General features: G+C 38.5%; 3 protein-coding genes across 5 annotated transcripts in view; 2 read left to right on the top strand and 1 right to left on the bottom strand.

Annotated features, from left to right (window-relative positions):
- The window catches only part of LOC118276960 (uncharacterized), a 265,349-nt gene that overhangs the window by 150,868 nt on the left and 97,097 nt on the right, over positions 1 to 17,384 (top strand). The gene's annotated exons all lie outside the window — the stretch shown is intronic.
- LOC118276585 (proton-coupled amino acid transporter-like protein CG1139) lies at positions 407 to 6,305 on the bottom strand. Its single transcript, XM_050699673.1, has 9 exons — positions 6,083 to 6,305; positions 5,579 to 5,697; positions 5,092 to 5,236; positions 4,226 to 4,356; positions 3,660 to 3,895; positions 2,590 to 2,790; positions 1,992 to 2,097; positions 1,393 to 1,509; positions 407 to 410 (listed from the first exon to the last, which is right to left on the bottom strand). Exons 1-9 carry the CDS (start codon positions 6,173 to 6,175, stop codon positions 407 to 409), a joined length of 1,152 nt encoding a protein of 383 aa, XP_050555630.1. The 5' UTR covers positions 6,176 to 6,305.
- LOC118276572 (proton-coupled amino acid transporter-like protein CG1139) lies at positions 11,256 to 16,977 on the top strand. The gene is made up of 5 exons (XM_050699945.1): positions 11,256 to 11,489; positions 12,330 to 12,530; positions 13,798 to 13,903; positions 14,628 to 14,844; positions 15,730 to 16,977. Exons 1-5 carry the CDS (start codon positions 11,276 to 11,278, stop codon positions 16,585 to 16,587), a joined length of 1,596 nt encoding a protein of 531 aa, XP_050555902.1. The 5' UTR covers positions 11,256 to 11,275; the 3' UTR covers positions 16,588 to 16,977.

Below are 17,384 nucleotides of genomic sequence, written 5' to 3' on the forward strand. Positions count from 1 at the left end.
TCTGACTGACTAAAAACCACCCCGTTCCTACTCCTGCTTTTCGAGCCGGAGCCCCGATAACCCGCTAGGCAGTCCGCTGCTTGCGGGCCTAGGTGTCATGTGTATCTTTGTACAAGCACTCACAACACAGTAGAACAAACTAGTGCGGGGCAGCTTATTAAAAAAAATCTGTGTTAATACATTTAATCCGAATCAAACAAATGAAGCTGTACATCAGAATCGTCAGTACATGCTGCGAGCACATTATAACAAGTACCTCCTATTATAATAATGAGACCAAGTATAAATATGCATAGAAACTTGATTAATCTCCACCTAAACTGCCCTAAACCTGGGTATTCCCAATCTACGATCAGCTCAATGAATGGGGGGTATAGGAATAAAAATGGGGCGGTACAGGATGAGCCTACCTGTAAAAAACAAAGAAAAATAATAAATCTTTCGGTCTTTCGGTCTTTCGGTCTTTTGGTCTTTTGGACTTTTGGTCTTTTAGTCTACTCGTCTACTGAACTTTTTGTGTATTAGAGATGCTGATGGAGTACGAGAAGATGTTTTATTTAATTCTAAGTAAGTCATGAGAGTTAAGTTGAATGATCACAAGAGTTGATTTCGATTCTGGATAAAAAAGTGTTCTTCGATTTTCAATATTGCGAATTTAAGTACAGCTAATATTCTTGCATCTTTAGATGAGACCCATAACATGGCTATACCATTAGTATGAGTTTGCTTTACGTTTAAAGTGATCGAAACGAGAGCGCGTTTGGCGCTCTTATTTGTTGGTTAATTCGAGCCAGCCATGAACTTTTTAAACAATTGACTGCGCGGTCGGCGCCGTGGCTGGGTAACCGGCTGCCATGCAACGTGTACTGGGTTAGATTCCTGCACGGAGCATTTCGTTGTGTGATACGGGTTCCCTCTATCTGGCAGAATTTTAATGCTCCGAAATTTGTTTGGCATAACGCACTTGGCAGAATCTTCTTTAAACGAATATACATATGGCATAAACATGATTTAATATAATTATTGTTTTGTCGAATGTTTATATGTCCGAATTTACAAAGGCATACTTTTAAGATGGTAGAATTTTATTTCGCATAATTACGTTTGGCAAAGCTTAATTTTGCATAATTTTGTTTCACATAACGTTTATTTAGAGCGACGATTGTTTGGCATAATTTCACTTGGCATATTAAGAAGATGGTAGAATAAAAGTTAGTGAAGTGACAGAACCGAATCGCTGCAAAACCGACTGCACGTAGTCTTGTTTGTCCTACCCCTAGAGTGCAATTTAAAATCGCGTAGGCGCGGAGGGGCGAGGCGGCCCGCGGGCTGAGGAGCAGGCGGCTATGAGCGAGCCGCCGCAGCTGAGGCTGGCCGGCGAAGCCGGCCAACAAGCCGAATGCGGTGGTGCTAAGGTAGAACCATAGTATGTCAAAACCCACATGAAATGTTGTCGCGTATATGACATAGACCATCAGACAGAGAAACACTTTTAACTGGATTGGGAAACTGGAATTTAGAAAATAATAGAATAGAAGATGAATTAATAGAGGATAAGGAAGATTGATTAGGATATACAAATATAGGGGTAGGTTTTTTTGAGAGGGGCAAATCTTCCAATGACTTCTGCCGCCTAGGGCGAGGCGAGAGGGAGTGTCGGACTCTTACTGTCTTAGAACCATCCCGTTCCTACTCCTGCTTTTCGAGCCGGAGCCCCGGTAACCCGCTAGGCAGTCCGAAGCTCCGGGTATATGTATATAAAGTTAGGTTAATGTTTAAAGTTTGATGCTAATTTGAAACTTGAGATTCCTCAAGAGAAAAATGAACTAGTTTTTTTTTTTATTTACAACTTTTTAAATCGCTTAAACACAGATTATCACTACTACATCTTCTAGTTAAATTTTTTAACCGACGTCCCAAAAAGGAGGAGGTTCTCAATTCTTTTTTATTATTTTACGGTTAAACAAAATAAAGGTTAGAACATTACATACGGCTTAAAAGGGAAATGTATCAATATGGGTGGTGCAGAATTATCTCCATAGTGCCAAACACCAAAGAACCCAATAGCCATTGTCATAGATGCTAAAATCGGCATCGCTGAAAGCAACATTGTTATTATTATCAAGCAGGCCTAAACCTCACAGAGATCCGACGTGAAACAACGCGTGCATTATGTTTAGTTGTGTGAGTGACATTCCCAGAGGCCCAATTACCCCCTTCCCAATAGCTGATTCCCAAACAACGCTGTTTCAGATGTCCATGGGCGACGGCAATAGCTTACCATCAGGTGATCCCCATGCTCGTTTACCGGCTTATACCATAAAAAATATGTCCATTATCAAATATAGCCTTTGGATTTTTTTTTTCTTTTCTAATAATATCTTCTGATTTATTTCGTTGCGGGATCCAAGACAAGTCCCTGGGACGCGTCTAGATTTCAGTGTTCCGATGTTTTCAGGGTTGTATCTATTGTAGATCTTGACTTACAGGAGTTGCAGCGGTATGGGAAGTTGTGGCGGACTTGTCATAAAAAAGAAGCCTTTAGACTCAAACACAGAAAAAACGTACAAGTTATTAAAATCTACTTACTAAGTAGTATAACTCGATGAAATTCACGAGGTTTATGCATATTATTCTCGATTGGGAGGGCAATACTCGCTGTTTCCGACGCAAAAATGCAAATACCAATAAATTCAAAAACTCCCATAACACTGTTGTAGCCATTTCTATCTAGGGGGCTCTTTTTAGCATACTTAAAACAATACCACATTGTACATAGAAGAACTGCACCTGTAAATAAATAAACGAAATGCGCTTTATATTTATTTATTGTAGGTTATGTTGTACAGTAAACTTAGGTGTTCTTGCGGTTGGTCTAGGTCTTAGGTTTCTCTCTGGAGGCCCCACGTTGGGCGCCTAGGATTTTCTCCTGTGTCGTGGGTGCGTTTACAAACATACAAGTTCACATGCACATGACACCCAGACCCGAAACAACAATTTGTGGATCACACAAAGAGCTGCTCCGTGCGGGAATCGAACCCGCTACCCGTTGCGCAGCAGCCAGTTGCCCAGCCACCGCGCCAACCGTGCAGTCAAATGTAGCTGGGGTTCTGAAAACTCAGCTTGCCAACTTGTTGGTGATGATCATCGAACCTAGCCAGATAAACTCCCAAGTATCCAATTCGCCATGAATACAGCTGTTCATCCACTGAACGTACTCCAGCCTATTTTACCTTCGGCCGAGAATTAAAAACCCCAGCTACATTATTTAATATGAGCCTCTCTATTGTCAAGTGAAACTACTTACAATTAAACTTGAAAAAAGCGAACCGCCTTAAATTTTCTTCACCGCCTATTTTTTTAAGTCAGATAATAATATCCCTAAATTCCTAAAAAATACGACCCAAGAGGTCTTGGGTTCGATTGCCGCGTCAGGCAAAGTACTACTGGAGTTTTTCGGTTTTCATCGGTAACACGGAGTCTGGAAATGTGCCCAGTATGTGGCAATAGGCTCACCCCCCATTACATGGGACTAATTACACAAATGGTAAAAATTGGGCGTAAATTGTATAGCGGCATTACGTGCCATGCACGTGTAATATGCACCTCTGCCCACCCCTTCGGGGATAAAAGGCGTGACGTTGCAAAAAGAAACTTACCAGCATAAAAACTAGCAATAATAGCGAACGGAGCTAAATGCTTCAAATTAGTCGCCATACACACAGCGGTGCAAGGTATGACCAGTGATATGATGTATACAGTCAGAGGAGGGTCTCCCTCATCACTGAGGTACCCTGTACCCTCAACCAGCTCCTTCAGGTTCCTCGCTATCATGACCACGAAGACACAACAGGAACCGAAACAGTGTAATGCTATTGTTAGTTCCACAAGATACCTGGAAATAAAACCATTTTTTTTTATATATTTGATGGGTCGACGTTTGGCCGCTATCTCGCTTGGTGGTAAGTGATGATGTGGCCTACGATGGAGCATGTCTGCCCATGACCAACTATAAGAATGCTTTCCACCAGATATGTGCTATGCTACGTTGCTGTGGATGCGTTTGGCTTCCACCAATCATATTCATTGGAACATATAGCTTAGCACTGGTGGAAACGGACTCAGCTAAGCTATGTCTTTTATATGGAAAGATACGTGATATGGATGCGTACTATAGATGATCGCGGGTGGTGTATTTAATTAGAAAAGTCTATCCAAAACCGACCTAAAGGCTCTGGCAGATTTTCTTAAACCTCGCCAAGGACTTAAAAGCAAGGTAGCTTCAGCCAGATCCTGGTATTTGAGATTTGGTACCTGGACACGTCCATACATCTTTTGGGCAGACCAGACGAGAATCTGAAACATATTTTTATCTTCATCATCAGTCAGAAGATATTAACAGCTGAAAATGGGTATACATCTTAATAGCCCACGCTGTGCTAGGCGCCTTGAAAATTCCATTAGCACTTTTAGCTTGAAACGGGAAAACAAACAAGTACCAGATACACCTTATCTAAAGTTAATGTCTTAAGTCAGATTGAAGTGCCTAACGGATTACTGGGGCTCGGCTTAAAAAACAGGAGTAGGAACGATGTGGTTTTTAGTCAGTAAGAGTCTGACACTCCCTTTTGTCTCGTCCAAGGCGGGAGAAGAAATTGGATGATTTTCCTTCGATAAAAAAGGGTCAGATTGGAGTTACCGTTTTCTTTTTTATTAGAAGGGGAAAATCATCCAATAATGTCTTACTAACTTATAACCACCCCGTTCCTACTCCTGCTTCGAACCGGAGTTTCGGTAACCCACTAAGTCATCCTCAGCTCTAGGTAGCTTGGAGTCACCCGATATACTTTTTTTTTTAAATACGTTACCCTAAACTAGGGTTTTCTCCTGTATCGTGCGTGCGTTTACAAACATACAAGTTCACGTACACATGACACCCAGACCCTAAACAACCATTTTTGGATCACACAAAGAGTAGCTGCATGCGGGAAACGAACCCGCTACCCGTTACGCGGCAACCAGTTACCCAGCCACCGCATCAACCGTGCAGTCAAATAATACTGTAAAGTATTAAAATTCTTGTTTACTTACACAAGAGCAATACCCAACGAGGACAGCTAAAAGTACATTTAGGACAAGGCCGGTCCAAATTCCGGATTCTCGGTAGGCAACATGCATGTTGGGGAAACCGGCGCCCAGACCATACGTCAACATGTGTAGTACAGAACCAACTATCCTGTGAACAAAAAAACATCACGTTATTCTCTGAAGAAGTCTATAGGAAGGGTGATGGTAGCTTATTAGCTTCGAGTGAGAAGAGGCCTTTGCTTGGCAATGGGATAGTTACAGGCTGATAAATAATTATTGGAGTATGGTATATTGGCTATCCTTATTATGTCTGATTTAGATAAACAATGGCTTCGCCTTCCATTTAGGATGTTATGATCACCTGATGCTAAGCAAATAAAACCAAAGGAATTAAGGATGCATTACCGGCCTCACAAATAGAGGGTGTTACATCTCAAACTATGTATGAGTAGGTACATCAACTTACTCCTTTGTAAAAATTCTTTCTTACCCATTAGGTCTTGGAAGGTTAGTTCTAGCAGCACGGAAGTCATAATATAAAGCTTCTTTGGGATTGTTCTGCTCGCTAAACCTGGCCGGGGTACCAAAATCATCGAGTTGGGCTGGAATCTAACCGAAACATCTTATTATAATCCATTGTCTCTGCCTACTTCCATGAAAAAAAGGCGTGAAGTTATGTATATATGTAAAATCTTATTAGGTTAATATGTTAAGTATGAGACGGATCCCAAATCGCGCAAAGGATTTGAACCAGTGTTACACCGCACCGAATCCAGTTACCCAGCTCCTGTGCCAGCAGACGAAGCTTTAATTTTATTTAAAACAAAATTTTTAGTTTTAATGTTTGCCCTTCAAAGATTTTCTCTGGTATAGCGAGTGTCCATGAGCGGCGCTGATTGCGTACTATCCGGTGATCCATCTGCTATTTTGCCTCCTATTTCATAAAAAAGATGTGTTGGTCTTTTTGAAATAATTTCTGATTATAAAATCATACCGTCATAACTGGTTCTGAAGATTTTTCACTGTTTTCTGGTTCTGTTTTCTTAATGTCTTCTACGATGTAAACTTGTGTGGCTCTGGACTTCATTGTGTACTGCTTATCCTCTTTATGTGTTATGGATAAAGCGTGATGATTGCCACTTCAGCTTTCAGGTTTTATGAGCTATGTTGTATACTCTTGTTCTCTGGCGAACATAAACTGATTTCTTTACTAAAGGCTGCTAATACTATGTCTAATGTCGTGGTGGTCACCGGTGATCGACGCTAGCGGAGGATTTGCCTTCAACAGTTTTCTATTGGCAGTCAAAGACTTAAAAACCAGCAGTACCAACTTTCACTTCCAAGAATCTAATTCTGCTCTTTTTACGTCTTTCTTTACAAAAATGATTTAATATAATTAAAAAGGAGCATTTGATTGAAATAAATTATAGCAAATATAGTAAGTTATAGTACAAAACTCCATAAAACAAAATAAATAATTATCTTCAACAATATTGGTATTGTAAACATTAACAAAATGACTGATTCAAAATGACATTACCAAACCCAATGAGGTTTCCAAAATTTTGACTTTGACAAAAAGTAATCGAAGTTGTACAAGAAATCTTTTAGGCTTTGTGTACATGGACGACTTGAAAACTTGAAATCAATAATACATTGTACTTTTTACACCCTCGCTAACCAAATCCAGAACTTCAACAATATCTTTGCCTGCTTTTTTATGGTATAAGCCGGTAAAGGAGCAGACGGATCACCCGACGGTAGGTAAGTAATAGCCTCCGCCTATGGACATCCGAAACACCATGGGGGTTTTGGCCCTCCCGTAACTTTACTAACACTACGTCGGTTTTCTGTGAGGCTGTGGTATCACTCCGATCGAGCCGAGGATTGGGGACTGGGAGCATGGGAAAGCCTTCCCATACTTAAAACTTACACTGCTTTGGAGGCAAAGACCAAATATTTCAAGTTCTTACAAAGCACAATGGCTTCACGGAAACAAGACGCAGAAAGCTTACAGTCAATCAAAGTGCAGCAAAGAGTATAATAAGTATAGAGAAACAACAGTAGATAGTTCTTATCCATGATTCAAAATGACATCATATATCTGTCAGATTACGACATTGTGTAGTAGTTTTATTAATTATGCTTAATTTTTAAATAATTCAAACTTATATTCTGAATGTTATATTTGCTATAAACTGCTTTATAGAATAAAGGAAATCGGAAAAAAAGAAAGAGATTTTTCTAGGAGATATCTGTAGTAAATACAATGTAATAAAGGTAAATCAATACCAGAGGCTGATACGTAATCAGCCTCTGGTATTGATTTACCTTAAGCTACAATAACCACGTACCATCACCATAAACCGGAGCTGCGGACTGTCTAGCGGGTTAACTGGGGCTCGGGCTCGAATAGCAACGGGGTGGTTGTTAGTCAGTAAGAGTCTGACACTTTCTCACGCCTCGTCCAAGGACGAAGAAGTCATTGGATGATTTTCCCCCTTTAAAAAATTACCATCACCACTAGCTATATACTACTGAAAGAAGTACAAAAATAGGTGTGTAATAACATTAATAAAAGCCAAGAGATTTCTAGAAACTAAACCAAAAGATGGGTGACTCAATACAGATGACAGAAAAACAAACACATAAAAAAGAAGAAAAGAAGTCTGATCCAGAACTTGGAACAGCTGGCGTAGGAGATTCAAAGTTGACGGTAATTATAAACTTATAAGATTTTTTTAATGGCGCAAGCCCGCCACAGCCTTCCAAAACCGCTGCAACTCCTGTAAGCCAGGATCTACATTAGATACAACCATGAAAACACCGCAACATTGAAGTCCGGCGCGTCCCAGGGACATTAATGACTGTCTTGGATCCCGCAACGAAATAAATCAGAAGATATTATTAGAGGAGAAGAAAAAGAAAACGATAGTTTCCACTTCCTTTAGTGAATTAAATGCAGGAGACAGAATGAAATGAAACTAATAAGATTATATAACCTTGTTTATGTTATGAAATAGGGGGGCAAATGAGCAGACAGATCACCTGATGGTAAGCAATTGATGCCGTTCGTGGACACCCACAACACCAGAGGCATTACAAGTGCGTTTCCGGCCTTTTGGGGGTTAGGAATTTATTAGTTGTTGGGGTATCGGGGACGGGGAAGATTGGGAAGGGAGTATACAGCGTGAACTCTACATGATACTATTTCCATTTTTCTTTTAGCTTCCAAGCTACTTCGGTCCTCCAACAAGGTTTCAAGAAAGGAATAATCCAATAGATGCTCAAAAATACGACTACCAATCCAATAGGACATTTCTTACTGCGCCAAATGAGTTCGTACCTAAAAGTTCTTTTATTTTTTTTATAAGACATGGTCATCATCTTTTTTTATGGAATAGGAGGCAAACGAGTCACCTGATGGTAAGCGATCAGCACCGCCCATGGACAGTCATCTCAGTTAACTTCGCCAGTTCTTTCCCATCCACCGTTTTTTTTTATTAGTCATACCGGTAATCGCCCATGGACACTTGAAACACCAGAGGCTTTACAAGTGCGTTACCGGCTTTTTGGGAGATAGGAATTTAAGGGTTGTTGTTCGGGAATGGGGATAGGGAAGATTGGGAAGGGGGAATTGGGCCTCCGGTAATCTCACTCACACACCGTTAAACATAGACCTTTCTATAAAGGTAAGCGTCCACAGACCAGCATCGTACGCATCGCACGCATTCCGTATGACGTCATCAGTATCATCAGTACGCATCGAATGTAGGTATTGCCGATAATGCGGTCCGTGACCGCTCGCTGGTCGTTTCGGTCTGCCATCTCATCGGGTTCAGAGAGTGAGGGAACAGAGCGTGCATCTGTGTTTGTGCACACACTTGTGCACTTTACACGTTGACTGTCCGTGCATTACATGTAATGCATGATACGATCTGGCTGTGACGTCCGTACATTATACAATGTGATAGGGGCGAGACTTCTAACCCGTTAAGGCTGAGTTCTACACCTAATTTAATCGACAAAAGTCGGGGGTCGAAGTGGTCGAATCCCCTCCCCCTAAAAGTTATGGCTATTTTAATATTTTTTTACTTTTTTTAATATCAAAGGTTGTATGCGTCGTAGAAACAAAAAAAAAACGACTAACGGTACCTAATAACCTTGGCTAACTAATTCATTACTTTTTTCATATGTTTGATAATGTTTTGGTGAGAAAAAAATCATTTGTGAATTATTTTTACCGAAAAAATCACTATTTTTCAATATTTTCAATTAGGGGTTCAACCCCCATATTATTATTTTTGTCGATAAAATTAGATGTAGTACTCAGCCTTAACGGGTTAGAAGTCCCACGCCTATCACATTGTATATAATGCATTAGTCAGTGGCAACTCAACTGCTTTTACTGCGCTAGAACGTGTGAGCTAGAACTTTGAATTTTCTAGGGACGTATAAACATAGACTTGAAAAAATAAGACTTAAATGTTCCATCGAAATTTTATACTTTTTTATCAGTAGAATATTTTAAGTTCCATTGGACGTACCAACGAGATTATCCAAAATAGATGGGACAATCAACGTGTTAATCTTCTGCGCAATGGGCTAATCTATTTAGACTTCACATCAACAGCCTATAAGTGGCCACTGCTGACCAAAGGCCTCTTCTCATACGGAGAAGGTTTGAGCATTAATCATCACACTTGCTCAATGCGGGTTGCCAGTTAGTTAGTCTTGCTTTATTATTATTATTATATCTAAATATCTATATTTTCAGCATCATAGCATCAATGGTGCATATGCTGATGTATGGGCTTGGTGGTGGGCTGGTGGTATTGCATGCAGCATACATGGAGTGTGGGATATTTCTGGCTATAGGCATAAATTTATTTTTAGCAACCATTATAGGATACTGTGTTTGTGTGAGTTCTGTTGCTTTATTATTGACTGTTCCTGATTTTTCTTAATTATTTGGCTTATATAAGTTCACGTAAAATAAGAATCTATTAGTATTATAAGCCAATATACCTTGACAGAATAATCTAGGATACTAGAGTCTATCTAAAGGAGTCTAGTGCCTAAAGGTGAGCCAATTGCCATACCAAACTCTGTGCTTAACTACTGAGAATATATCGAAATGCTGTGACCACAATAATATTTTAACCGACTCGGCTATCGAACTCTTGACTTCTTGCTTGGTAATCGCTTATACCACTTGACCAACTAAGAAATCAGAGTTCAAAAAGAAAAATCTGGAGAAAGAAAGTCGTCTAATTGATATCAAAGTTAAAAAAATAATTATTACACTACAGATGTTAGTTTGGTCAGCTCAGAAACTATACGGGCGATTGGAAATGCCAGTCCTATCGTACCCTGACATCATAGAAGCAGCAATTCTTCTGTCACCTTGGAATAAATTAAGAAAAACTGCAAGAGGTGCCAGGTAAGCTTATTTTGAAAAAAAAATTACTCAGAACCTTAAACTTTGTATGGTAGAGAAGAACACATATTTGTCATCATTTCAACCCTTCTCTTAACTCTCACAGGATGTGTAGTAACGCATTTTACGAAGACTGGACTCTCTGATCTTCTACTTCTTCTTAAAAAGCCTTGCCCCAAACTAGTATTTTCTCCTGTGTCGTGGGTGCGTTTACAAACATAGAAGTTTACATATACATGACACCCAGACCCGAAATAACAATTTGTGGATCACGCAAAAAAGATGCGGCAGCTGGTTATCCAGCCGCGTCAACCGTACAGTCCAACCTAGACGTGGACGTGATAAAACCTAAACTTTTTACACTGCGAGAACCAACCAACTATCAAGCGTAGCGTAGTTCTTATTTAAAGAAGACCACCAATTTTCCACCAGCATACTGTTTCTAAATAATATTGACGAAACCACAAGATTCTTATGTAACCAACAATTGTATTGTGAATTTAATTGAAAAAGAGTAAACCATTTTTTTGCTCATTCTTCTCCATAGGAATCTACACTTTGGAACGAGCAAATAGTTTCACTAGAGGACTGACCGACAGACAGACATTTTGTTTTTTTTTTATATTGTATATTCGCTTTAACGTTCTAACGTGCATTCCTGGTCTATTTGAAATAAATAATTTTGACTTTGATTTTGAGTTTATGCTCAAAATCTTCTATTCCAGATATCTTTTAGAAGCATCCCTAATGATCCACTTATACGGTACCTGTTGTGTCCTCATCATCATGATAGCTAGAGCTTTGAAGGAGTTGGTGATGGGAGACCATACGATCAGTGATGCTGGTGAGCCTCCTTTGAAGGTCTACATCCTAACCCTGATGGTGCCATGCTTGGCTATAGCGATGGTGGTGGACTTGAAGACCCTTGCGCCATTTGCATTGATCTGCAATCTATTTGCATGTAAGTTTTTTATTAAAAACATAATACAAGCGTTATTCAAACATGTTAGTATTTAAGGGTGCAATGCAATCTTTAATTTCCTGTTTCAAAAAATTTTAATAAGCCAAATGATACTTCGTCAGACCTGAGAATACCGTATGAAGAAAATTCGGGACTTAATTTGAACCACATATTTGTTATCATCTTGGCTAACGATATACGAAAAATGAGCGAAATAGGCCTTGTAGTTAAACAAAAAAATGCATTTCTCTCTGTGAGCTAATTTGAACACTCTGTGCAGCACTGTTCACACAGAATTTAAAGCAAATATAATAATATTAAAAATGCCTATCTGTCGGTTAGTCCTCTAGTGAAACTATTTGTTCGTTCCAAAGTGTAGATCCCTATGGAGAAGAACGAGCAAGAAACTCCATAGGTGACTTACTCTATTTCAATCAGATTCACAAGTTTCGTCAATATAAGCCCAGGTTTTCTCACGATGTTTTCTTCTTCTTCTTCTTCACTTACCGGTATACCATTGATGTCTAAATAATGATCATCATCACCATCATCATCAACAGCCTATCAGTGGTCACTGCTGATATCTTCTGATTTGTTTCGTTGCGGGATCCAAGATCCGGACTTCAATGTTCCGGTGTTTTCATATTAGTATTTACTGCACGTCCTGGCTTACAGGAGTTGCAGCGGTGTGGGAGGTAGTGGCGGATTTGTTCCATTAAAAGTGGCCACTGCTGACTAAATATCTCTTCTCGCTTGGAGACAATTCAAACATTAATCGCCACGCTTGCTCAATGCAGGTTGGCTAAATAATTATAGTAATGATATCTTGATAATTTTCAGTTGCTGTCATCATGGTTCTCTTATGGTATAGTTTGCATAGCACGGTGGACAGTCCATGGGACAGAGCTCCTTATAAATCCGTTATGGGAGCTTTTGAGTTTGTGGGCGTCTGTATATTTGTCCTGGAGCCTGTCAGCTACGCCTTGGCTGTCGAGAATAACATGCAAGAACCTAGGAACTTCAATTATGTTGTACTTGGATGTAATTATCTCTATTTTTATCTTGATAATCGTTGTTTACATCAAACGGGTGTATTTTTATATAAGCCGACGGATCATCTGATGGTAAGCAATCACCGCCGCCCATGGATCACCCCTAACACCAAAGGCGTTACAACTGCGTTCCCGGCCTTTAGGGGGTTAGGAATTTATGATTGGGAATATTGGAAAGGGAGTTAATGTGTAGTACAATACTGCAAATTTCAACTTCATTTTTGACAGAAATTCTATAGAACTAATGTCAAAAATTAATGTTAATCTAAAGATTGTGGAGACAAATAGTCATAGGTAAATAGGTCAATTTAGACCTGAAAACAGTAATCTGATTTTGGTACAGACCTTTATTTTACTATAAAGATTAAAAATTTAAAAGTCCCCATCATCCCATATGTGCCAAAAGTTATTAGAGGTCAAAGGTCAACATTTTTATTTTGAGATTTTCTCAAAAACCGTAACTTTTAAAAAAAAATACTTCAGACCAAATTTGTAGATCTCAAAATTCTCTACAAAATAGTCCGAGATTCGTGTGTCCCCACACACACCTTTGGAAGAAAAGTGGTTTTAGAAACCTTAATGTCTTTTTTAAAGACCTATCCATAGACACCCATCACGGATATGTAAGCTGAAAAAAAATTTTTTTTTAATCTGTTCCAGTTTCGGAAATAAATGTCTGTCCGTCCGTCCGTCCGTCCGTCCGTATGTCACAGCCTGTTGGGCCACGAAACTGTTGGGCCTACATAGTTGAAACTTTGTAAGATGGTGTATTTCGGTAACCGCTATTCGAATTTTGAATAAAAATTTATAAATTTAAAAAGTAAAGGGGGCACTCCATACATGGAACTGATCAAAAAAAATTTTTTTCAGCTTACATTTCCGTGATGGTTGTCTATGGATAGGTCTTTAAAAAAGACATTAAGGTTTCTAAAACCACTTTTCGTCAAAATCAATCGTTTGAAAGTTAGACGCTTCCAAAGTGGAAAAATGTGTGTGGGGACACACGAATCTATCTTCTATAGAAAAACTAAAGACCATTTTGTAGAGAATTTTGAGATCTACAAATGTCAGAAAATTCAAATGTTACCTTTGACCTCGAATACTTTTGAAGCACATATGATCGATGGGGACTTTTAAATTTTTAATCTTTATAGTAAAATAAATTCGGACCGGACTAAAATTGGTATGTGGTAGAAATTTCGACTGTATTTATCGTCACTATACGGCTGAATGTTAATATTTTTTATGTTTTACAGCAATGCCAATCTACACTGCTTGCATGGTAACTGTTGGGTTTTTCGGCTACTGGTATTATGCTGAGAATTGTGTGTCGCCAATCACAATACATTTCCCTTATTCTGAGTAAGATTTTATGTCTATTTTATATACTATTTTGCTTAAGAACAATTTCAGCGTATTGTAATGCCTTATGCTAAGCCATTAAAATACGGTCGTATTTAGAACTTCCTTCTTTTTTGAAATCGGTTAAAAAGATAGTTGCTACCGCCTAGTTACTACGGTTTACTCACATAAATTCATGAAGACTAGCTGTACAAGTCTCGAGTCATAGAGGAACTCTTCATCGCAAATCATGCGCACGCTGCTCATGATGAAGAGTCCCTCTGCGACTCGAAACTAGTAGAACTTTTCTCCATTCATTTATGTGAGTAAACCGTGATTTTTAGTTACAAAATATTGTAGATATAATTACCGAATCAATTAATATATCAGCTGACAACGCACTTAGGCGAACGATACGATGGAAGTTGACTACGTGACGGTAGTTTATAATTATGAGCCCCAGTGTGGCTTGAAACTAGTCGAGCATACAGAAAAAATCCACAAAACCGTAGATTTTCATTAATTTCAATTTCTTTTTTAAACTGACATGGTCACTAACACTAGTATTAGAATTCGAAACGGGATATTTACCATGTTTTTCTATTTCTATGAGTTTCCGATATTTCGGCACTGTTGCAAGCGCCATGATCACGGATGAACTGGAACTCTCATTTACTCTCAAATAGAAAAACATGGTAAATATCCCGTTTCGAGTTCTAATACTAGAATTTCATTTCCTTTTCAGTTTCGCCGTAATATTGAAAGTATTTCTATGTATCACTCTCTACGTTATATACGCTATGTGTTTCCACGTGGCTTTTGACGTTGAATGGTTTTATTTGAAACGGAACCATCAGATACCCAACTATTGGTATTGGGAGAGACTGTACAGGACTCTTCATGTTGTGGTACTCATATTTATATCGTATATGCTGCCAAATGTGACGAGGATGATGGGTGTTGTAAGTCATTTTTTTTTTACATGGAATATGGTACAGACTGATGTTTTTAAGCGATCAGCACCGGCCATGGTAAGCACAGGCAACACTAGAGGAGTCACAGGCGCGTTGCCGGCCTTTAAAATGTTGTTTATGATGTTTTGTAAGCTCTCAGTACCGGCCGTGGACATCTGTAACTTCGGAGTAGCTACCGGTTGTTGTAGAAGGGATTGATTGGACTTAGCTTTTAACTAAACTGTGAAACGATGAAGACCTGATTAAGGTCGCAGGGTGCCGCTAAATGCAGGTCACTTAGAACTGGTCTATCAGGAAATTATTGGGGGAGGCCTATGATAAACTGAGGGCATCTTATGGCTGATATGATGATGATGATCAGCTGTGAAATAACTATATTTCAAAAAGTAAAGGTTTTGTTGAGAGAAACGCGCGCAGCGCCTAGCACAATTTAATAGCAATACGCACAGATGCATACTTCTGCGATAATAAGTAGGTATAGGTATTTTCTTCTACGGTTGAAAATTTTAAAGTACAATATCTTTGTTTATATAGTTAAAACACACAACATCACGCTTTTTATCTCCAAAAGGAAAGGCAGAGGTGCATATTACGGCATGAAGTGCCGCTATACAATGCACACCTACATTTCACCATTTTGAGTTATAAGTCCCATATACTATGACCCTATTGCCATATACTGGGTACAATTCCAAACTCCGTGCTACTACTGAGAAGTTTTCGAAAAACCGAAAAAAGCCCAATAATACTTTGCCCAACCCAGGAATTCAATTAAAAATAAATCGTTTTCTACAGTTTAAAAAGTCTTAATCTTTTAATAAGTCCTGAGGCTTTATTTTGTAAAGATCTTCACACTACTATTTTCATTTCTAGATTGGTGGTTTCTTCACGACCCCAGCAGTATTGGTATATCCAGCAATCATAGAGCTGATCCTCGATTGGGAATATCCAGGGCTTGGTAAATATCAATGGAGATTAGTGAAGAGCATATTTATCGTCAGTGTCGGTTTGATAGCACTCTTAGGAGGAACATACTTCAATGTAGTAGGAATGATAGAGGAGGTGCAAATACAATACAGAGGAGAATTCAAGCCAATCTATTCTCATCATGATAATCAAGATGATAATTGGAAATCCTATATCTATATGAGGATAGATACTGGAGATAGAGATTTATACAATGATAGTGATATTAATGCCAATTTCTATGATACCATGTCCAAAAATACTACTACAAGTAATGTTTTCCCTTATAATAAAACATATGAACTACCAGAAAATATAAACAACAGTGCTGTTTACGCGATGCCTGGTTTACGTAATGATATAAATGACATTATAATAATCCGTAACAAAAACAATACTATAGATGGCAGCACTACTGCTTTAAGCAATGATGTGTATTATATAACCCCTGGTATAGGGAATACTAACATTATAGTGTATGACAAAAACACTATTATAAATGAAAGCACTATTAGTTTTAGCACTGATATAGCTACATTTGCTACTAAACAACTTAATGTTAAAGATAACACTATTTTGACCAATGTCACTGCAGCCATAGATGATAAAATTGACAAAGAACTGTTAAATGTAACTGTCACTATTGCATCTGTCATTAAAAATTATACTACAGTGATCGGTGGTGAGATTGACAGAATGTTATCAAATAATACGGCTAGGGGGAAAATAAACAAAACTGTTGATGATACAGATAAAGTGCAATAGGAAATGTAAAAATCAGTGTGGTATGAACGGCGCTGCAGACTGCCTAGCAGGTTACTGGAACTCAAGATTGAAAAGCAGCAAAAGGAGGTTTATAGTCAGTAAGAGTCTGATACTCCCTTTCGCCTCATCCAAGGCGGGAGAAGACATTGAGCGATATACCCCACTCACAAAAAGGAAATTTAGGTGTATTGTTGAAAAATGTAGTTTGTAGAGATAGATAAATAACAATTATTTTAAGGAGCTGTTTTCACAATTCATTTTGACTCGATTCTAATGAAAAACAAATAATGAATACATCAATTTGATGTTAGTTTGTCCCAGGAAGCAAATAATAAAGAGGAGAATTAATGTCTTAACTGGATTTCCCTTTAACATAATGCGTGATACTTTACAGGGAGCGCAGGAAGTTACAAACCACGCCCCACTGTATTTTCCAACATGCAGTCCCATACTACAAAAACATTATTAATGTGACGCTTTCTGAGCGCTTATAACCTATCTGCACTTTTTTACTTATGATTTTATTATTGAGCAGGGCCGATTTGTTTTGTCACAGTGCACAATCACATTATGGCATCTCCTCTTTGTACTTGCTTCATAGTTCGTTCGCATAGTTATTTAGTATCTTAATGTACATATTTTAATTCTGTTTTGGAATCATCACTACATATAGTACATATTATAAAACAAAGTTTTCTGTCCCTATTTCCCTTTGTATGCTTAAATATTTTAAACTACGCAACGGATTTTGTTGCAGTTTTTTTAATAGATAGAGTAATTCATGAGGAAGATTTATA

The sequence above is a fragment of the Spodoptera frugiperda genome, chromosome 17, assembly GCF_023101765.2.
Source record: "Spodoptera frugiperda isolate SF20-4 chromosome 17, AGI-APGP_CSIRO_Sfru_2.0, whole genome shotgun sequence".
Taxonomy (NCBI): Eukaryota; Metazoa; Arthropoda; class Insecta; order Lepidoptera; family Noctuidae; genus Spodoptera; species Spodoptera frugiperda.